The 22927-nt window shown below is 43.3% G+C and overlaps 2 protein-coding genes across 2 annotated transcripts in view; one reads left to right on the top strand and one right to left on the bottom strand.

Moving 5' to 3' along the window:
• Positions 1 to 22927, bottom strand: part of nf1a (neurofibromin 1a) — a 68029-nt gene that overhangs the window by 20098 nt on the left and 25004 nt on the right. The window contains exons 31-35 of the mRNA XM_030109248.1: positions 18378 to 18536; positions 17074 to 17171; positions 16771 to 16917; positions 16553 to 16699; positions 16257 to 16367 (exon numbers count right to left, since the gene is read on the bottom strand). Of these exons, the coding sequence (XP_029965108.1) occupies positions 16257 to 16367; positions 16553 to 16699; positions 16771 to 16917; positions 17074 to 17171; positions 18378 to 18536 (662 nt within the window). The remainder of the gene's footprint in view (positions 1 to 16256; positions 16368 to 16552; positions 16700 to 16770; positions 16918 to 17073; positions 17172 to 18377; positions 18537 to 22927) is intronic.
• Positions 9925 to 13372, top strand: omgb (oligodendrocyte myelin glycoprotein b). The gene is made up of 3 exons (XM_030107927.1): positions 9925 to 9929; positions 11378 to 11593; positions 12400 to 13372. Exons 1-3 carry the CDS (start codon positions 9925 to 9927, stop codon positions 13370 to 13372), a joined length of 1194 nt encoding a protein of 397 aa, XP_029963787.1.

Here is a 22927-nt window from a genome sequence, read left to right as displayed (position 1 = left end):
CAGCCCCGCATGTTTTCCATGTCTCCCTGCTTCAACACAGCTCATTGTAATGATGCTCGTTTTTGCCTTTCTGCTGGATTTGGCCAGGATTCTTCATGGGATTCAGGTGTGTTGAAGCAGGGAGACATGGAAAACATGCAGGGCTGCGGCTCTCGAGGACTGGAGTCCGCCGCCCCTGACCTGATGCCGAAGTTGCCAGGGGAACAACAGAATGACAACCATCTTATGATAATTACAGTAAAGGCCAGAATCTATTTCTATTGTTACTGTACAGAAACACTGGAACATGTTTTGGTATCAGCATTAGCAAGAGAGCTGTAAAATGTTAGCATACGTTGCAAAAAAAAAAAAAAAAAAAAAAAATCCAATACAGAGCAAACATTTTAGAGACTCCTGGGGGTTAATGCTGTAAAATATGGCCGGAGTCCAATCGAGGAACAAAGCTCAACCAGATGAAACTATTGACTGCAGTACCCTAAACACCTTTCTGTAAGCGGCTTCAGGCAGGTTTCTTTCGAGACACATTTTGAGGAAATGACCACGGAACTCTGATTTCACAACAAGGCCATTTTTTTGTTTTCTAATACATTTTTTGCTCAAATTAACCTGATCATTTATTAAACAGATGACAACGCTTCTTGTGCATTTCTGATGAAATGACTTCCTCTTTTCTAGTTGCACGAACAAGCCAGAAGACGAAGACCAACAACAATGGCAGTCCATTTCATAAGGCTCGTGTTGACATGGCTGCTGCTAACGGCAAGCGCCACTCTGACTTCGGGTCAGACCCACGGTTTCACGGAGGTGATCACAGGAGAACTAACTGTCACGGCTCAGAACCAGGTGACCAGCTCGGACGCTCCCCTGACGGTCTCGGAGTCTGACGCCACAGCGTTAACAGCCAAAGGGACTCAGACTGAACAAACTACCGGGATTCAAACAACAGTTCCTGAGATCTCCACAGTGGAGACTGAAGCAGCAGCCACTTCCACAAATTCCACTTCGTCTTGGATAAACACGTCAGCGGGCAGCGTGGTCACAGCAGGACAGTCGACAGTCGGGGAATCCACAGCGTCAGGTGGAACCGCTGAAGAAAGCAATCCCACTGAATTCACAACGACAACCCCGAAGCTGAGCAGCACCACCCAAAGCCTCGACACAGGAAACACATCCACCGCCGTATCGTCAAGAAGCGAAACTCCAGGTGCTTCTACACGTCTATTGCAGCCCACAAGAATTGCCTCAAGCGCAACCACACCAGCCGAACCCGAAGAAGGTAAATCTCACGGGACCAGCCCAACCACAGGTGGCGGTGGAGGTGGAGGTGGAGGTTTGACACCATCCTCAGCCTCGGACCAAACTCCAGCTGCCACCGCAGTCATTCCCATCACCAAGCCAAAGAAAAAGACGGATCCTCCAGAGGAGAAGGCCAAATCCAACGCCGGAACAAACCACGGCAAAGTGGTGGCAGGGATAATAGGCGGAGCGCTGCTCCTCATGATGGTGGGGTTTTTGGTCATCCACTATAAGAAACGAAACCTTCAGAGGCAGAACACTACGACCTCTGACTGGGCTGGCCCTTCGCCATTTTTAGAGAGCGGGTCCAACAACGGCCACGTGGCGATGCGGTCTTCAAACCGAATTTCTCTCTCCGGCTTTCTGCCTCAGAGACTGTCCAAAAGGCTGTCCTTGCTTCCAGAAACAGATGAGGAGATGGAGGATATGACTCCCGCTACGACATTCGGCACAAAGCCTTTGGAGAACTCAAATGGTCAGAAGGTGGATGAAAATGGCGTGAAGGAGATGAACGGGTCAGTTGCTCCAGACGTGAAGTCGACAGGAGACTCCACTGAAGCTGACAAAACGTCACCCCAAACCAACGACTCGGAGTCCACAAACAACAACTCAGAGGTTTCAAACCAGAACCAGAACCAATCTGAGAATCCCTGAGATGATCTGAAGTAGGGGAGAAAAGCCACAGATAAACTGTGAACTTTAGAAACCTTAACGTCCAACGTTTCCATTGCATCAACAGATGAGTATTACCCAATGCCATACTTTCTCAGCAGTCATAGCAGAACAACTGTGACTAAACAGGAAATTGGGAAACTTTTTCTACTTCAAAATTCTAATAACAGCATGACACCGTTAAAGCAGAAAATCACAAGAAAATGAAATATTCACTCAACATTATCAAGATTTTAAAGGTCAAGTTAAATGTACGTAAATGTGTTTAATGGCCACTTCAGGCCAGGGGCCCTTGTCTTCGTTCTGTAAGGCTCTGCAGAAAACCGTCCTGCAGAGTGCTACTTAGGAAAAGCACAAGCATGATGTGCGTGCAGATGCCTTTATATTTATCTTGAAGTTGGGAGAAAAGCAGAAGGAAATGTGGCGCAGCACAGGGGCCCAAGTGTTTATCATATGACTAATAGCTGTAAATACCATCGGCTACGTATGCAGCTTTCTACATCTCGATTTAGACACGATGAGGAAGTTTAAGTGTGAATATAGCTGAAAATTTCACAAGTGATTGCGAAGCACCGACAGTGAAAGAGAAATCGAGTTGAAACAACCCTGCAAATGACTGAAACTGTCACTATGAAACTGTTTGTGAATTGAAGAAAGTCTTTTGACCGAATCCAACACCTTCAGATGTGGATTCTATGGTTCTCTTAAGGTTTTATAACTGCTTATAAAAAGAAAACACACCATGCTGTTACTTGTATGTGTCCTGAAGCTGTTCTTAATTTCACCAGTGACTGTTTGGTGGCGCTTGTACAACGGATCCAAACAAGGTGGTTATTGATGACCTCCTTGAAAGAATCATTTGCTCATGTCGAGCGTTCGCAGGAGAGTGAGCAGCGCCATCAAAACACAGAAACCACAGGCTGCAGGACTATCAGTCCCCCCTCCACCAAAGCCCATCTTTCTGCAGACGCAGCACTTTGTGGCTCCCAGCTGCTGACGGTTGGGGTCTTTCTAAGAGAAACTGCTCGACATGAAAACGTGGAGGAACAGAGCTTCTCTCCAGGCTTCCACTGTGAACTCGGCCCTGTCGTCACGTCTAGACAGCAGGAACATGCCGCGTGCAGAACTCACCTCGAGGCCAATTGTGGAAGTCCTCAGCGTGAAATCGCTGCACATGAAGCATGCAAATTGTTTTATTGGTAGTTCAGACTGCAACTGTTCTCTCAGACCACTGAAAATCTTTTGCAGTGACAAAGATGAGATCTTGCAGGTTTTTTTGGTTGCATTTTTCAGGACTACTAGCTTTACTGAGTGCTTCGTTGCTTTGTTTACAAGCACATTGAAATGTGTGAGGAGTCTTTTCTGTAGATTTAAAGAAGACAGTTTCATGTGTAAATGTATTTTTAAGAGTTGGTTTAAGGGTTTAAGTTATTTTTTCATGTTGGTCAGAGCTTCAGTTACAGTAATTGTGCACCACATGATAAATAAACTTCTCACACATTTGCTGGTATCATCTTTATGTCCCGTGTCGTGAAGGAGTTAAATAAATGTTCTTGACTAGAATCCTGGTAAGATTTGGTTTCCGGAACACGGTTGGCAGGATGCGGTTTTGGTGGTCATAGGAAAAACAAACCCACTTTTACCTGTTAGTGTGTAGGCGGAAGGATATCGACAGAAAAACAAAATGACAACTAATTTTCATGCAGCTCATACAGCTCAGTCTCAGTTAGGTGTTACCCGGGGGCCAGAGTGGGGGACATCGAGGGGAACCTTAGGCTTTTAAAACAGGAAGGTAGGAGATTCCGTCGAGTCGTGATTCACGCAGGCGGTAATGATGCCCGGCGGAGACAATCAGAGGTGCTCAAATTACAAGTAGCCTCGGTGTGTGAATTGGCTAAGTCGATGTCTGATGCCGTAATATTCTCTGGTCCCCTGCCCAATTTGGTCAATGATGAAATGTATAGCCGACTTTCATCATTCAATCGCTGGTTGTCTAGATGGAGTGAGGAAAACGGAGTTATTTTTCTAAACAACTGGCGCACCTTCTGGGGAAAGCCTGGGCTCATCCGCAGGGACGGCATCCACCCTACTTTGGATGGTGCAGCCCTTTTAGCTCACAATATGGCTGATCGGCTTCGAACTCTAAATTGACAATCCAGCTATGAGCCCCGGGCGCAGAGCAGTCGTGTAGAACACTCCTCTGTTGATCTTGTTGATCTCGTCACTAATCCTGCTCCCGGATTTTTACAAGTCAAGCATGGAGGTTTACCTAGGCTAACAGAGACTGAGTCTGTCCAAAGTGCTCAAAGCATTAAAAAACAGTCAATGGGTAAAAAGCTTAACATCTGTACAAGACAAAATAACTTTTCCAGTAGGAAATACATAAAATGTGGTCTACTAAACATTAGAGCAATCTCCACTAAATCTCTGTTAGTTAATGACCTTATTGGTGACAATAACATTGATCTCCTTGCTCTAACAGAAACTTGGCTCCAGCAAGATGATTATGTGAGGCTCAATGAATGTACCCCTCCAACCTATGTTAATTTCCAAACAGCTAGATCAACAGGTCGAGGTGGAGGTGTGGCAGTGATTTCCCACTCCAGTCTTCTTCTTAAACCCAAAACTAATGTTAAATTCAACTCTTTTGAAAGCTTAATACTAACGCTTACTTGTCCAAATTGGAAGAATCAAAAAGCTGTGCTATTAATTATTGTGTATCGACCTCCTGGTCCTTACTCTGACTTTTTAACTGAGTTCTCAGAGTTTTTAAGCAATATAGTATTGACTCATAACAAGATCCTTATAATAGGTGACTTTAACATCCATGTGGATGATTCTGGTGATAGTTTGAGTAATGCGTTTATTGCAGTATTAGATAGTATCGGTTTCACTCAAAATGTTGATGAATCCACTCATAGTCACAAGCACACCCTGGATCTGGTCTTAACATATGGGATAGAAGTCAGTGACCTAAATGTTCTCCCTCAGAACCCCATACTCTCAGACCATTTTTTAATTACTTTTCAGGTTTTGATTGAAGACTACTGTGCTCAAAAAGATAAAATTCAGCTGATACGGACATTATCTGAAAAATCTGTGGCTCGGTACAAAGAATTGATCCAGCCTGCATTTGCTGCATTATCTTGTGAATTCACAGAAATGAGCTTATTGACCAGTGGTGATAATAGTGATCAGTTTGTTGACAGTGCTATGCACTCACTAAAATCTGCCCTTGACGTAGTGGCCCCGTTGCAGCTGAAAACCAATCGACCCAGGCGCGTTGCTCCATGGTTTAATTCTGAAACCCGTGTTCTCAAACAAAAAACTCGGCAATTAGAAAGACTGTGGCGTAAATCTAAATCAGAACAATCTCTGAAGGCCTGGAAATGTAGCTTGCTAAGCTATAAACAAATTCTTTTTAAAGCCAAGACATTATATTACTCTCGTTTAATAGAAATAAACAAAAATAACCCTCGGTTTCTATTCAACACTGTAGCCAGACTGACAACCAGTCATACTGTAGTGGAACCAGTAATCCCAGAATCTTTAAACTGCCATGACTTTCTTAAATTCTTTAATGATAAAATCATAACCATTAGAGGTAAAATCAGTGAAGCGCTTTCCTCAGATCAAGCTCAGGGAATCCAGCCACTGCCTCCACCTGAAATACCTGAAATACTAGATAGTTTCTCATTAGTAAATGGGGCTGAGATTACTTCAATTGTAATGTCTTCTAAAACCTCAACCTGTCTCCTAGATCCAATTCCAACTAAGCTTTTCAAAGATATCCTTCCAGTTATCTTAAATACGATCATAACTATAATAAATACCTCTCTAGAAAATGGCTATGTGCCACAGTCATTTAAATTCGCAGTAATCAAACCACTGCTGAAAAAACCTAATCTCGATCCTGATATTCTAGCTAACTACAGACCGATATCAAATCTGCCTTTTATTTCAAAAGTCCTGGAAAAAGTTGTGGTTAAACAGCTTTACCGCCACCTACAGGACAATAGTTTATTTGAGAAATTTCAGTCAGGATATAGAGCTTATCACAGCACTGAGACTGCGTTAGTTAAAGTCACTAATGACTTGCTATTGGCGGCTGACGCAGGTCTAGTCTCAATCCTGGTTCTCCTAGACCTCAGTGCAGCTTTTGATACAATCGACCACAATATTCTCCTGCAGAGGTTAGAATGTGAGGTTGGCATCAGAGGAAAAGCCCTCTGCTGGTTCAAATCCTATTTATCTAATAGGTACCAATTTGTTCACGTTAACCAACAGTCCTCACCGTGCTCCCAGGTCAGTTATGGGGTTCCTCAAGGGTCCGTGCTCGGGCCAATTTTATTTCTGTTATATATGCTTCCTTTAGGGAACATAATTAGAAGTCACGATATCAATTTTCATTGCTATGCAGATGACACACAACTGTATTTATCTATGAAACCTGATCAAACTAATCAAATAGACAGACTCAGTGACTGCATCAGAGAAATTAAAACCTGGATGACTACGAACTATCTCCGTCTGAATCCTGGCAAAACAGAGGTCATTATACTAGGCCCCCATAAACTGAGAGAGTGTCTATCCAAACAGATTATTACCTTAGATAACGTCAGTGTATCCTCCTCCTCTACTGTGAGGAACCTCGGGGTCTTATTTGATCAGGATATCTCATTTAAAGCACACATCAACCTGGCTTGTAAAACAGCATATTTCCACTTGCGCAACATAGCTAAAATAAGAAACATTCTACCTAGAAGCGATGCAGAAAAACTCATCCATGCATTTGTTTCTGCGAGATTGGACTACTGCAACTCCCTTCTCGCAGCCTGCCCAAAAAGTGTATTAAAAAACTTTCAGTTGGTTCAAAATGCAGCCGCCAGATTATTAACTGGAACTAGAAGACGTGAACACATTACTCCCGTTCTAAAATCTCTTCACTGGCTTCCAGTCGAGTTTAGAGTTAGATTTAAAATCCTTCTCCTCACTTACAAAATCCTAAATGGGATGGCTCCAACCTATCTCCAAGATGCTTTAACGCCTTATCAACCAATCAGAGCACTTCGCTCTCAAAATGCAGGGTTACTGGTGACTCCTAGAGTTTCTAAATGGACACTAGGTGGAAGAGCCTTTAGCTATCAGGCACCGTTTTTATGGAACCAGCTTCCAAGTGGTGTCAAAGAGGCAGACACAGTCTCCACATTTAAGGTTAGGCTCAAGACGTTTCTCTTCGATGCAGCCTATGATCAGGTCAGCTAGGGATTCTAAACTAAACTAAACTAAACTAAACTAAAACAAACCAAACCAAACTAAAGTAAACCAAACTAAACTAAACTAAACTAAACTAAAACAAACCAAACCAAACTACAGTAAACCAAACTAAACTAAACTAAACTAAACTAAACTAAACTAAACTAAAACAAACCAAACTAAAGTAAACCAAACCAAACTACAGTAAACCAAACTACAGTAAACCAAACTAAACCAAACTAAACCAAACCAAACTAAACTAAACTAAACTAAACTAAACTAAATTAAATTAAACTAAACCAAACCAAATTACACTAAACAAAATTAAACTAAACCAAGCTAAATTAAACTAAACTAAACTATACTAACTAAATACTAGTTTAAACAGTTAAGTATCCACAAAGCTGCCCCAGGAGCTAGAATGCTGTGGGAAGTACGGTGCACTGAGCCCTGTCCTCTAATGTCTGAATGTTATTCCCTTTAGTCCGTTCATTGCTTTTCACCTGCTGTCCCCCCCTTCGAGGGGGAGTCTTCTCCAGTTTCAGTTGCTGACTCCACTATTACGAAGGCCTATGAACAAGCTCCGTCCGGACCGGGAGGACACCCCTGTCGGTCCTGCCCGTGGACTGGCTTCGGTTCTACTGCTGGGATCCGTGGTTCTTGTGCTGGACCGTCCAACGAACTGTCCTCAACATTGTCCTAGGCTTTACTTCTTATTGTCTCATGCTAGCTGTTGCCAAAGCTGTCCGTCCCTGGGAGAGGGATCCCTCCATACTGTGGTTCTCCCCAAGATTTCTTCTTTTCCCACTGGGTTTTTGGAGTTTTTTCTTGCCGGATGTGAGGGTCGAAGGCGGTGGTTGCTTCGTTCTGTCTCGTTACTGTAAATATTGACATATTACCATTATGCTTATTCACTGTTTTTACTTTTACCGACAAATGTAACATCTTGAAGCCCTCTGAGGCAACTGTTGTTGTGATACTGGGCTATACAAAAATAAATTGATTGATTGATTGATTGAGTCTGGATCAGCGCCGTCAAACATACAGAAGTCCAATCTGGCCCTAAAGATCACATTTGCCAGGTGTGAGAAATCATGATACTAACTGCAGTGTATTTATTTGATCACCAGGAACTCACTTTACTCTGTATGTGTGGTGAATCCAATCAGGTGAGCAGGATTACAACACAGGAAGAAATGCATCTATATTAAAGATAACTTCAAGGATTGACAAGCAATTTTTAGTTACAACTTCAATGTGGAAAAATGTTTGATTTCTTTGAAGATCTAAAAAGCACAATAAAAAAAAAAAATCCACTGATCTGTAAGCCGTTCCTGATGAAGTGAGACACAATATTGGTGATATTTCAATTTTATCAATACAAATTTCAGGCTTGTGTTATAAAAGAATAGTTCATTAATGCGAAACTTCTTAATGATCCAATAATGCTTTGCTGCACTAAAACAAAGAAACATTTAGAGTTGTATTTATTTCTCAATTTTCCTCCTATTATTTCCTGGTCCAGCCCGCTTGATATCAAATCGAGCTGGTTCAACACCATTCCACCACAACACTTAAAATTTTAATTAACACATGTACTTACCAATAAAAGGCAATTTTTCCAATAAAATTTAAACTTATTTATAGACTCAAACAAAGTTCCAGTCGTGTCATTTTTAAACTGAGTGGCTAAAAACCTACAGACACGACACCGAGGACGCATATTAATGTTCAATATTGAAAGGGAAAATTGTAAATATTGAGTTTCAGTCAAGTCTCCACAGTAAAAACCGCTAATTCCATTAACAATGATGTATTCCTACACCTTCACCAACCATGGGTTTTCCTGGTATTGATCTGTTGCTAATTAAGCTAAAAGCTCATCCATTCCAACAACCAGCTGCTTTTAAACTGTACCAGTGTTTTCAGTTGATTGCAGGGTTTAAATAATCACATTGTTCCAGCTTATCTTAGTTTGTTAGAGCAGCTTTAAATCAGAGTGGGGTTTAGAGCTTTTTTTAACTGCTTGCTGTGGTTGTTACCAGCAGAACGACCGGCTCATTGCAGCAAGAAGAAGCTGAATGGAATCAAGGAGGTTATGGAAAGCTAAATGTGGTACTAGTGGTGATTTTCAGAGACAGCAGTGACATCTCTGACGGCTTCAAAATAGCATTTTTTTTTTAAAGAATAAATTATAAATGCTAGTTAATGCACGTAAAAAAAGAAAGAAGCATTGTTTTCTTGAAATGTATATAAGTATGCTGGAGTGAGGGAGCTGCTGTTGTCAGCACACAAACACACTCTCACACACACACACACACACACACACACACACACACACACACACACACACACACACACACACACACACACACACACACACACCTCCTGCTGCCTCATCAGCAGCAGTAGTGCCGGTTCGCTGCTGCAATTCTCTCTCTCCTCTACACATCTCCTCCTGTCCCGGCGCTCCAGCTGCATCGCGAGCCCGCAAAGCAGCGAGCGCAGGACGGGCGGCCGGCGGCGAGCGGGGCAGCATGTGCAGCTCCGTCGCATCAGCGCATCCACAAAATTAGGCTGTGCACCCCAGAAACCACCGCAGCGAGACACGAGGGGGAAAATCAACGGGAAAGAAGAAGCTGGAGCCGGATGACAGGACGACGGGAGAAAAGGAAAGATGACAGACAAACACTAGACGGGATGAGGTGAGTGGTTTCAGGAGACTTCGAGTTGGGCAGGGCAGAGAGCTTTTTGGTTTTTTTTTTCTTTCAATTATTATTACTCTGAATCCGATTCCTGCTGGGATACTGTGCTGACTCATGAGGAAGCTATTTCTCGCTCTGTCGCAGATTCCCTCGAACCCACAGAGATAAAAGTCCAACACACAGAGGAAGGACTTCTATTTAGGCAGGGCTTCAGCTGCCATGATCGCTCTCATAAAGGCACGCTGTGAGGATGCTTCTAGAAAACAGTCGCCGGGGCGTCCCACGGTTCGAGAGCGCAAAACCCATCCCGGTCTTTTAGGCGGTCTGCAGCTGTTTTCGCCCTGAGAGAACTGAGAGCCACTGCAGCACTCAGCCCCAGTCCCACTGGCAGAACTTCAAACTGGTTATCATTCAGGACGACTTATCGGGAGTCCTGCACCGGAGCAGGGCTGCTCCTGACAGGCTAAGTGCCGGCTGCCAGGAGGCTAATGGCTCTCAGGATACAGGTCTGGGTTTGCAGAGAAACTGCAGCATCAGTTCTGGTCAGGAAGAAGCCCCGAAGCAATGATTCCTAATGTTGGGGGACCAAGATGAAGGACAAGATTAAGTTCACAAGGACTGTAGTTGAAGAACCAAGAAACCTCAAGAACTTAACAGGAAACACCCCTAAAACATACTTTAAAAGGGTTGAGGAATTGCAATGAGAAGAACATGGCAAAAGGTTCATGCAGCCAAACTTCTACATTTTGTCAATGATCTAATCTGTCAGCTGACACGTTCATTTTTAGAAAATACCAATTCTTTTCTGGGCATGAAATCTTTGCGGTACCAATAATATCCATCATCTTTATCCATTTTGTCCATGTTGGGGTTGCTCATCGTTGCTCAAAAAAAAAAAGAAACTACAGGCAAACTAAGCTGAAGAAGTAGTTATGTTGACTCAATTGCTAAACTGCTCATATCTTTGCTGTGACTGAACTGGCTTCAGTTCCATGATTTTCATTTGAGAAATGTCATTAAAACTTTATAGAAAGACTCAAACTGTCAGAAACCATGACACGTGAATCTACAGGCTGGATTCCACATGTAGAGATGAATCACAGACAACTGAAAACTCTGATGTGATACAGCTGCTGCCATCTGAACAGCCCCAGACCTGGAACTGACAGACTGTTCAAACAGAAACGCAGAAGTCAGTGAGCTGTGAACAGAAAGCCTGGTCTTTTACCCCAATTTAAGTCCCATTTCTTTGTTTGACAGCAGAATGCAGAAGAGACATATTCTGCCTGTAAATGTGATTTCTTCTTTTTGGCTGAAGTGGAAAACGGTAACGAAATCTATTAGACACATAACAATCCATTTCTTCACATTTTCCAGAGAAAGCGTCTTGACTTAACGTACACACTTCATAGTCTTTAAGCTTTTATTTAACGCTTCTCTCTCCGCAGAGCTGTGACCATGCCTGCCTCCTGCTCCGCCTCGCTGCTCTGCCTGCTCCTCCTGCTGCTGTGCGGGCTGCAGGGAGGCTGGGTGCTGTCCATCTGCCCGTCGGCGTGCTCCTGCAGCGGGGGGCACCGCGTGGTGGACTGCTCCTCGCGAGGCCTCACCAAGCTGCCGCCCGGCCTGCAGCACAACATTCGCTTCCTCAACCTGTCTTTTAATAGGTGAGCAGTCAAAGCCCCGCACTGCAGCTCCCGTCTGTCATTCACAGACCGGATTTTGATACCAGCACCGGATGTTAACGAAAGAGACAGATCTGCTGTTTTATCATTGGACCGAGAGTTGAAAATAAGAACGATTAAAGGAGGGATGTTAAAACGGTGCGTGAAGGTCACCGTTTGCAGCACTGGACTGTTAAAAATATGCAGCTGCCCCAGATAATGGGTGTGTGTGTGTGTGAGAGCCTCAAACATAAATGTCTGAAGCTGATACACTTGAGTTGTGAGATAACATCATCATGAATGTTACCTGTGAATTAGCGCCTATTGGTCGAAACAAAAACGACTTCTGATTCATTTTTTTTATCAGTCAATGTGTCTTTTAGGAAGCGAGTCATTTCAGTCCAAACTTTTGAATGGACACTTTCCAGCTGGACCTCAGCCACTTGGGGGCAACATAAGAAACGGTCATTGGTAAATTCATGAATGGACCATGAGCAACTGGAATATTTAACATCCAGTTGTGAACAAACTGTCGACAGACAACAAAAAGCATCAATTCAGGGCAGAAGTCCAAAATGGACTAAACCAGATTTTCCTCTACAAATCTCATTGGGTCGCAGAGTGCACAGGTGATGACCTGCTATTTAACACTTTCTGCTTCGTTTCATTGATTCAATTGACAATAGAAGGTTAGGATTTGGCGTTTACCAAGTGGTTCGTCAAGTAAAACTTTCTTGAACTACGTACCTTTTGCATTATGATTCAGTAAGCTGCGACTAAAGTTAAGCCGTGCTTCTGTTTTTTGACAGCTTGCAGGGCCTGGACAGCCAGCTCAGCCACTATGCCCACCTGCGAACTCTGGATCTGTCCTACAACCGCCTTGAAACGCTGCCTCCGGCGCTGCCGCGGTCCCTGTGGGACATTCGAGCGGCGGGGAACCTTCTGCGCTCGCTGGATAAGAACGACACGGCGTACCACTGGAACCTGAAAGTTCTGGATTTGTCCAACAATGAGCTGGAGAGAATAGTGTTCATCAACAACACGCTCCTGAGTCTCCAAACTCTCAACCTCAGTCACAACAGGTTTTGGACGGTTCCTACCAACATGCCACACAACCTGGAAAATGTCGACTTGTCTCATAACTATCTGGTTCAGATCTTGCCCGGATCTTTGGATCGGTTGTCCAGACTGACTCGATTTTATCTGCATGCAAATCGCTTCTCTTGGTTGCCTGAGGGGGTCTTCAAGAAGCTGGTTGTGCTGGAGGTGATAACCCTCGGAGATAACCCGTGGGCGTGTGAAGAGGAGGACAAAATGACGGAAATCCTCAGGTGGGCTGAGCAAACCCGCGCCACGGTCTTAGGCTGCCCCTGTTACACCAGACCCATCTGTGGGCAGACACAACTGACGGGGACGGGGTGGGAATGGCACTCTGCGCTTTTCACGGAGCCTCCGCTGTGGGTGAACAGCAGAAGAGAAACTCTGTCTCCGGCAAGGACTGCAGAGGTCACGTCCAACTACCAGGTCAAATCTGCGCTGTTTGAGACCGGGATTTATTCAGATCGACGAGGCATAAATGACTCCGACGACCAGGCCATGCTTACCTGGGCGTCTTCGACAAGTTCTGAAAGTTTCTCGACACGCACAAGCACAACGGCACGCCCGAAGTCTTCAACCAAAAAGCCCACAGTAGCTAACTCGAGGAATAAAAGCTGCGGGCGCCTTGACGAGACTCTGAATCTGACTATTGCGGTCCTGGTGGCGGCACTGGCCTCCTTCTGAACCACCTTGTCCAACCATCGGAATAAAACCACGATCACATTATTCTGGAACAGTGAAAAATACGACCAAGTAACTTTATTTAGAGCCTCCATTTTCATGACTCCTGTAAAACCTGATGCGACTGTTACTGCCTTCTGTCCGTCACTGTTTCACAACACGCACAACATGGCAACGTCTCTCAAGTCTCTGTATGCAAATTTAATCTGTGTGAATCGACAAGTCAGTCAAGTACTTCAAGTATTAGTAGACATACGGTCGTGCAACGTGTTGATACTATGAATCTTTTTCAATAACACGTGCTTCAAATGACATTATCCATGGTAATGATACAGGAAATGCTACCAAAATGCTTCTGCTACAAGAAAAGGAAAAATCCACACTCGGATTTTCATCCAGGGGCTAAATGAGTCAATTGAAGCTAAAAAAAAAAAGAAAAAAAAAAGTACTTAATTCCACCTCACCATTCAGCCATGGCATTGAAAGACCTATTAAGTATTGATTATCCAAAAATCCTAACACTATTTAGGTTGCAAAGTATTGTGACAACTTTATTCACCAGTGCGCTAACTCCTAGAATAACGCCTACACAACCACAGAACGCTTTCTTCATAAAATGCTTGTGCTACATTAACTTCTGCTGAGCCTACAAGATATTACATTTCATGATTCCAGTGGGCACCCCTGAAGTCGTCGGTTATCGAGTAGCAAAGACTCCAACAGTTCACACGAGGTGATTTAGTGAGGGAGGGCTTGTTCGATGAAAGATTTCACCATGAGTGGACAAATAGTATAATGTAATCCATCCTAACGTAGTGAGCAGTCTATGTACAAGAATATGCAACATAATAAAACTAAAAAAGAATAACCAAAGCACAAAAAATAGAATATTTATATTGATCAGAGGAGGAAAATTGTGCAAAAGTTGTAGTTTCCTGCTTCATAGATGTTCATTCAATCAAATTTGGCCTCGTGGAACTTAATTCTAACACTGGTGCTGTTGTTTTCATACTGTAGGCCACGAGCCAAACAGCAAAATCTGGGCTAACACTACAGTTAAGGGCACGTTTACAAGTGAAAATGCATCGTTTTTGTTTTGTTTCACGTTGACACAGCAACACACAACAAATGATGTTCGTTTACACGAAAACAGCAGAAACGCTGAAAAGGATGTAGGTAGAATATCAGGCGACGGATTGACACTGTTGACTGTTTTTGTAATGAAATCACACACAGACGACAATATAAGAGTACACGTACATGAGCATGGACAGATGACAAAGTTGGATTGCCATTACATGTGACTCAACTATAAAACTATCAAGTCTATGATGAAGGCTGCCATTGCTGTTATTGTCCATCTACTCTCGCATGTGCAAAACTATTTATTGTGGATCTGTTGTGCGCGTGTGCAGTAGCAGTCTTTCAGAAAAGTTGTACTCCGTTTAAAAAAAAAAAAAATTCCACTTTGGGAGTGTTTTCAGTGGCTTCGAGCTTTGTTTTCATGTAAACGGACAACAAAAGTTTCATGTTTTCACTTGCCAACGTTGTTGTAAACAGGGCCGTAGTCTGTGTTCACACTCGTCAAGCCTGTGCTGATTAAATCCAACATTGGTGCTAGTGATACACTCTGACAAACTTCTGTGTTTGTGCACGCCACACAAGTGGATCCAACACTGGTCTTGAACCTCAATCAAACCAACTCTGGGTGGTTCAGTTCAGAGCTGATCGCTTCAAACCATGGACCAAAGATAGGAGCATTTGACACCTCTGAGCAGATTGATTGTTGATGTGGGCAGCAAAAGGATTTAGTGCTCTTGTTTTAACTCCTGTGTACATTTTACAAGCTCTCTGTAACGTCTCAGCTGGTAAAAACACCACACAACAGTCTTCTGAATGCCTATAGCCCAGCACTCAATATTGTGGATGTTAGAAAAGTTCTAAGGCCTAGTTTACATCTTTAAAAACTCCAGTATGCCATCTGTTTACATATTTCTGGTGCCACATTTACAAGGCCAGTGTAGAAGTTGAGCAACAGAAAAAGGTACAGATGCCTTGGTACAGATTAGTTACACAGATGTGAACACAGACTTGTATCCTGGAATGACAACTTGTTGGTCAAGTCTGGATGTCTGACCTTGAAATAATTCAGCAAATATGAAAAAAAAAAAAAGCAATGTACTGCCTCATCCAAACTTCTGTCACTTTCAGGTTGAAGAGTGTGTAAAAAAAAAAAAAAAAAAAAAAAACTGACGGTGTGGTAGAAGAGTTCGGATATGTTGGCTGGAGATTCAGATCTGGTGACCTTAGGATAAACATAAACACTCTGGACAGTGGAAAGTGGTGTTAAGTCTTCAGTAGTATTCAGCCCGCATTTTTCAGTTCTCAGCATGGTGACAAAAACAATGTGTAATTCATTCAAGCGAACCGAGTACAGCTAAAGCGCTGCGGCTCAACAAGCCTCCAACAGCCCCCCTGCAGCTTTGGCAACTCCTATAGTGTTGATGGACTGTTGACTGATTTGCATATAATAAAGACATTTGGTCACTGACACGTGGTCATTCATGAAGACATTCTCCAGCTACGGAACTGCAGCGCCAACATTTATGTCTCTTTCTTAGCCAAACATTGTACTTTGAGTTCAAACTTCTAGAAAACGTATTTGGTGGAAGTGTCTGACTGGACAGAATACTCTTAAGCTACTCTCAAAACAAATCAAAGGACCAGCGGACAATCAATTTGCTTAGCAGTTTAGTAGGCTACTTTTGGCCCACAAGCCTTATGTGTGACACGCCTGACCCAAAGAAAAAGAAACACTAACATGGAGTTTAAGAAAAAAACAAAACAAAACCACACACACCACTGAGGACTGGCAGCATGTTCCTACCTGCGAGCCACATAGTAGAAGACTGGATTGCCAGTCTTGGAGGTCCCTGCCTGGTAGAAAATGTTGAGGGTCTTTAAGGCTTTAAACTCCTCCTTCTCATGGACCTGGTGCCTACAGAGCAAGAGAGAGAGAGCTGAAGAGACCACTCGACGCTGTTTAGTGCCGCCTTATCGTCTCTCCAACAGTTCAAGCAGAAATACAGTATTTTCTGTAAAACACTCTTCAAATACTTAATTCTGTCCTGCAGAACTTCAAGCATGAACGTTGGAACGGACCGTTTCTGGTAGCAGGCCTACCTCGTCATGAACTCCTCAAATTTGGAGCTGGTCAGGTTGAGGCTGGACCAGTGGGTGTCGGCTACAGGTTTGTGTTCTGGGGGGCCCAGATAGGCCAGCAGGGTAGCCATCTTATCGAAGGGCCGCCTGCCTACAGCTTTGTGATCCCTAGAAGAAACCATTATTAATCAGTCCATCAAGACAAGAATCCTGATGAGCCGATGGGAAACTTTCCTCACCTGTTACTGGACAAGTACTGGCCAATTCTCTCCTGATTGTTCCACAGGAGGCGGTGAAGAGCCAGCACATTGCCATCGCTAATGAAAGACAAGCTGTGGTTCACCGAGTCGCTGGGCGGAGAATCAGATGCGATATCCAAGAAAAACCTGCAATGGACGAAGCAAACACCAACCTTGAGACTGACGCTCATGAGGGGCAAGTCGGCATCAGAAATGATGCCCATGTGACAGGTTTAAACAGTTTTTCTTCTCTTATGTGTAAAGAGAATGTACTGAATGTGGTAGCAATAGCTCGGTTCTCACCTTCTCGCTGCATCAAAGTTGCTCTTCACAAAGTCGTTAAAAGGCCTCATGTGTTCTTCTTTAGTAAACAGGACATGGTTTGCTATGCTCTGCAGGATCTGAAGGAAATGCATAAGAATCACTTTAGATTTTAACACACAATAATGATATCTATCCAATGATGAATGTGATCTCAGGACATGAATTTGTCTTCGCATCCTCAGTTCTTCCAAGAATCCTAAATCCTACAAACTTTTCATTCAGAATGAGTTTGAACTGAGCCACGAGAGTGTGTGTGAAGACGCCACTATGATGACTCAATGGGCAAAGACAAGCAAGCATAATGAGAAGAATTTGTCATCAGTGAAAGATTGCAAGTATTCCCAAGCATGAACCTGAAACAAAAAGACATTGGCGATAGATGGTCATAAATATCGGTTTACCGATTGCTGGCCATCTCTTCATCGCGTCAATTCATAACACTATCACATTCCTTTGTTAGAGGCTCCAATCCACACCGCCAAACCAACAAGCAAATTGTAAAATTTTCCATAGAAAACAGATTTGCTTTTAACAAATTCAGAAAGTCCAAACCAAAACGAGCGGAAGAACTGGACGGTAGTTGAGGAAAAACTTTTTAAAAGGAAACCAGAGAGCAAAACTTGAGAGGCGTGACGTCTGCAAATAGCGCAATAGCAAATTGTTCAAACAGCTCGCTGACAGACTCCGGGTGGGCCGCGGCGTATCACGGAGCCGTTTGAGCAGATATAAACACACCGGTAGGCGTTGAAGATTGCTGACTACAGAGAAAGACCTTGTGCGCATGTCAGATACTGTAGAATCGGATTCAGCTGGAGCCCGTAGATACGAGGATTGAACAAGGATCGCTTCATTTAGCATTCATATATGGATCCTTTTTAAGCTTGTGAAAGCATGCATAATGCAGGCTTTATTTTGAGATTGCAGCGATTTTGAGTAATAACTATTTGGTTTTGTGAAAATACAGATATATGTATACTGTGTGCTACAACAAAGACAAACTTTGAATCGAAATTTTGGGGATATTATTGCACGTCTTTCGAAAGCTGACTGGTAGTCTCAGCAGCTCTAAAAGTACCTCTCACTGGTGAGTCAATTAATCAAACGCGTCTCCCCTGCACTACTCCTTTAATATAAATCATGACCACAGTCTGTTTCAGGAAAAACTTTGATCCATTATCCAAAGAGTCACCATTACCGACCATTATCTTTGCTTCACTTGGCAGGACTGGGTGGATTCTGTGCGTTCGGCTGCAGCACAGAGCTCCAGCAGCCACCGGACGTACCTTGGACATGAGTTTGAGACCACGTTCTATCCTGGGCAGGGGCTTTTTGTCCAGAATGCCGGCCTCGTACGGAGACACGATCGCCGGGTTGACGAACCGCAGAAACATGGCACTGCCCACCGCACCGATGCTGTTCTGTGGAAACCGCTGACTCACCACCTGTGTGGGGGAAGCCGGGGTGAGCGGGGAGAGACAATGGAAGGTGGGGGGAGGGAGATGCAGAACAGATGGAACAGGGGAGAACAGTGTGAGGAAGGGAGCCAGTTGGAAGAAAAGGAAGGAGAAAATACTGCAAATTGATTTTAAATAGTAAAGTAGGGGAATGGTGAGAATAACAAAATATATATGTTTCATTATGTGTGACAGCAGAATGAGCTGAGCCATGGCTAGAACAGTCAAGAGATGCCAGGTGGAACGGTGGGGGAAGACAAATGGAGAGACTTGGAAACGACCCCAGTTCTTTCTGGGCCGTAACAAGAGGAACAGTTACAGCCCGAGAAAGACTTTAAGAGAGAAACAAAGCAGGACAAGAAACCCAATCATCTCCTCTCTGGTGGTGAAAGATGGAGGTCGATTTTCAATCAAATGAAGGCAGATGACAGACATGGAGCCATGAGTTGTGGTGCGAAGCAGTGGATGGAGCAGCCACAGACAACCATCCGGATACGTGACAAGCAGCACACCACATGATGCTTTGAAACAAAGCACAGCCGTGTGTGTGTGTGTGTGTGTGTGTGTGTGTGTGTGTGTGATGCACTTCAGGCAGGTAACATCACTAGTTCCTGCGGAGGACATCATGGTCTGTCTCTCAGTTTGAAAAGTGGAAACATGATCACAAAGGAAAATTAGTTTTTCAAACATTATGTTACCAAATCACTTAATAATGAATCTGATCAGTCGTCAGACCAAAGTCCAGTTCAGATCTAACACTGAAGACGATTGTTTCATCGAGGTTTCCTCTTGCCTTTCAAAACTGAAACTGATTAGATTGGGTCATCAAAGACCATTTATCAATAGTCAACTCGATCTTCAACTAAACTCAGATTAACTGAAACAGTGGATAATCTAATAGGTTTTTTTTTTCCTAGATGGACTGAAGTTGTCAGATCACATCCCGGTTTACTTGAAGTTGGCAGTTTCTAACAGCACAACGAGGCAGAGCTTTCAACGTTCAGGCTTCTTGTCTGGAACCAGCTCCTAGTTTGAGTTTATGAGGCGGATTACCTCCCTTCCTATAAGATCGGGCTTTAAAATCTCCTTTCAGATAAAATTTTATAGTTCGGGCTTGCTCGGGGCACCCTTAACCATCCATTATTTATGTAGCTGCAGGTCTCGAATGCTTTGCGAGTACTGTCGCATGACTTTAAGTGTATTTCCGTCCCAACAAATTAAGCTCTTTTTTTTTCTGTGTAGCTCTGCATGCGACTGCTTGGGAGCCACCGAACACCAAATCAAGGGACTGGAGAAAGACTTGAAAGTTAACTGGGGTACTGGGTTCATTGTTGGTCATTTTGTAGGCTCAGCATATAACCAATTCTGAAGAAAGGGGCAGCGGTAACACACACTTGAGGTATTCCACAGAATATCCTTTAGATACCTCCGACCCGTGGTGACTAGTCCCATCAGCCAATTCACTGTTGGCTGATTTTATAGGTCAGCAAGACTCCAGGTCAAGGGTTAACCCAATGCATCATCATTAGGGACATTTACTCTTCTCTGTAATGGTCTTTCTTCTCTTGATAACCCCCAACAATGTCCAAGCTTGTCCATCTCAACTTGCCAATTTCTTTTTTTTCTCAGACTGTACTACATTGGGAGCAAAAACAGTTATTTGTTTCACTAGTTAGTAGTTGGTAATATACGCTAATATTGACTGTCAAACCAAAACAGACTGAGAAGCAGATCAAGAAAAGGTCATGTCCGATCAGGGAGCACTGACGTCGAACACACAACACAGTGAATCTGCATGCACGAGCACACACACGATACATTCACCGTCGAACAGACGAGAGTTCCACAAATGCAGAGCAGGATGTGATTTTCAATTACAGAAACTGGACTGTAAGTGTAAAATCCAATACCGGCAAAATAAACAGGCTCAAAAAGTAGAACAGCCGCACTGATTGAATCTGGGTTGTTAAGAGTCAATATCTTGGCTCCATCCCGGGTTATGAGGCCACGCATGTCGATGGACCATCAGGGACTTTACCTCTGCTCTGCTTCAAAATAATTACAGTCTCTGCAAAATACAACACTGCAAGGTATGGCCTCGCAAGTAAAAGACATACGCCTATGTTTTAATATGTCATGAGATAGAAGAGCCCAGAATGATATGAAACAATAAACAACACCATGTTCCAAAAAACTACAACAGTTCACAGCGTTAACTCCGTTCTCCTCCCATTATCTGTGAATTGTCTTATCTGAAGCAGATCTTCTGAGAGAACTGGAGCCTTTAGCCTCATTAGCTGTGTCACATCACTCAGCAACATTGCTTCAAGAGTCAAACAGTAAACCAGACAAGAGGGAACAGAGGAACACTGCCGGTCGTAAAACCCTCCATCAGATGTGTTGACGGTATATATGACAATTCCAGGAAAAACACCAATACTACTGAAGTTTAATGATGTTCAAATAATAAACTGAGTACAATAATAACCAAGTGAACCAACAGTCAGCTGCTGGTATCAGGCTACAGGTTTACTGGTCATGTACAACATGAAAACTCTAAATGTTCTGAGGCCTACATTAAACCAGATTGAGGTCATAAAAGATTCCAAAAACGCCCTGAAGTGCTGTTTCAGCAGGGATATATCCGAAAAGAAATGTTTTACTGTAGACTTCCAGGGCCAAGATTAGAGCCCACAGCAATCCAAGGATTTTGGAGGGTCAAATGGACAATTAATTTTTTTCAGAAAGTATCTGCTAAGTATTTTAATCTTCACCTTTCTGAAAGGAGACATATTCGCTAAATGGAGTTTAAGTGGTCAGGAACCAGGCTGAAACCTCAGTTTTAACAACAGAAACACTGAAATGTTCCAAGCAGATTGAAGTCATCTCACACTGCACTTTTTCTCAAGATAAACACCCACATACAGACGGGTTCGTTCAAATTCTTATGGTTGCTCTTTAGCTGGATGTTGGGACTGAAGCACCTCGGTCAGTCTACAGCCATTCAGTTCCTTACCAACCAAAATGCAAGTCCCTCTGTGCCTTGAGGACCAGGAAGATCTTTCGAAACCATCTTAGCTGTGAAAGTTCCGCTGGACTACTTTTCATGATCCATAATTGCCATCCGAGTTCAGAATGTATTCTCCACTGCCACACTCCACCACATCTGGTTATTGGAGGTTCTTTGTGACTAAACTATGAAAAATATGCCAAGAACAGAAACAGTGCACAATCTTGTGAAACAAAACGGTATTACGTGGCAATAAGGTAGTTTAATTTGTCAGTAATTACCTCACAATTTCACTGATCTGTCACATTTATTTATATTGATTCACGACTCTGTGGTTCTTTTAATGTACCCCACTGTTTTGACCGTCTTGGGGAACTTATTCCTCTGCATTTGACCAATTCAATCCTTAAAAAAAAAACCTCAACTTGTGGGCAGTTTCGAGTCTTTGCCAACACTAAAGGGTGAGCATCAGTACCGGGGACACTGGGCTCTTTTTGTATAACTCATTACATTTGACTTTTTGCCTCGCCTTCCACACAGGTTTCAGTCGATTGAGAAGCCACAGCATCAATAGAGTGTTGCAGACTATTTCTACAGTTTGCATGCCGGAAAAAAGACACAACTAAAACTATTCCAAACTATTAGCTGCAGACTAAAAGAAAATCTGTCATTTAACAGCCACACCAGCTCACTAAACCCATGATATGAGCAGCACTGGCATCTCTCAGGACTAAACGCTTCAGTCCAGCGGGTGCAGAGACAAACATGTCCTTATTTTTAGTTCAAACACACAGAGGGAGAGAGGAGGCCGTGGCTGCGGGGCGGCTATCAAGGTGAACTGCTGCCTGTTTATTCTGATGAACACACACAGTTAAACACCCGGGGCGTACGCACAAGGAAGGTGGGAACAATCTGGATCTGACAAATTTTGGTGATCTGGCTGCAACAGAAGATAAATTTATCTTCAAAGTACAGACAGAGGAAATCGATGGACACTTGATTTATCTACACTCGGCTTGTTTAAGCGTGGCCTCGCTTTCTGTTCGAATGTGGAACAGTTGGAAGACATGTTGGGTCCTGCTGTAGTTCTTCGCCACACCATCTTGTGGTATAAGGTGGTATTGCAAGGCCAGCTCGTTAGTTTGTTAGTTGAGCTGCTTTCGATAAGCTTGTCTGAAAACGCGGGAGCTGCGCCCTCGTAATTCAGTCAAGTCATTTTAGTTCGCTCAAACAACATGCTGGTTTTTTGTTTTTTTTTAAAGACTGAGAGAAAATTAATCCGTAGTTTAATCTTTTAGTAGTTTAAGTCAAACGACAGCTATTAAAGTTTTGGGATCATCAATTAAACAGAGTCCACAAAAGAAGCTTC

The sequence above is a fragment of the Salarias fasciatus genome, chromosome 14, assembly GCF_902148845.1.
Source record: "Salarias fasciatus chromosome 14, fSalaFa1.1, whole genome shotgun sequence".
NCBI lineage: Eukaryota > Metazoa > Chordata > Actinopteri > Blenniiformes > Blenniidae > Salarias > Salarias fasciatus.
The sequence above is the reverse complement of the archived record's forward strand: the minus strand, read 5'-3'. Positions and strand labels throughout refer to the sequence as shown.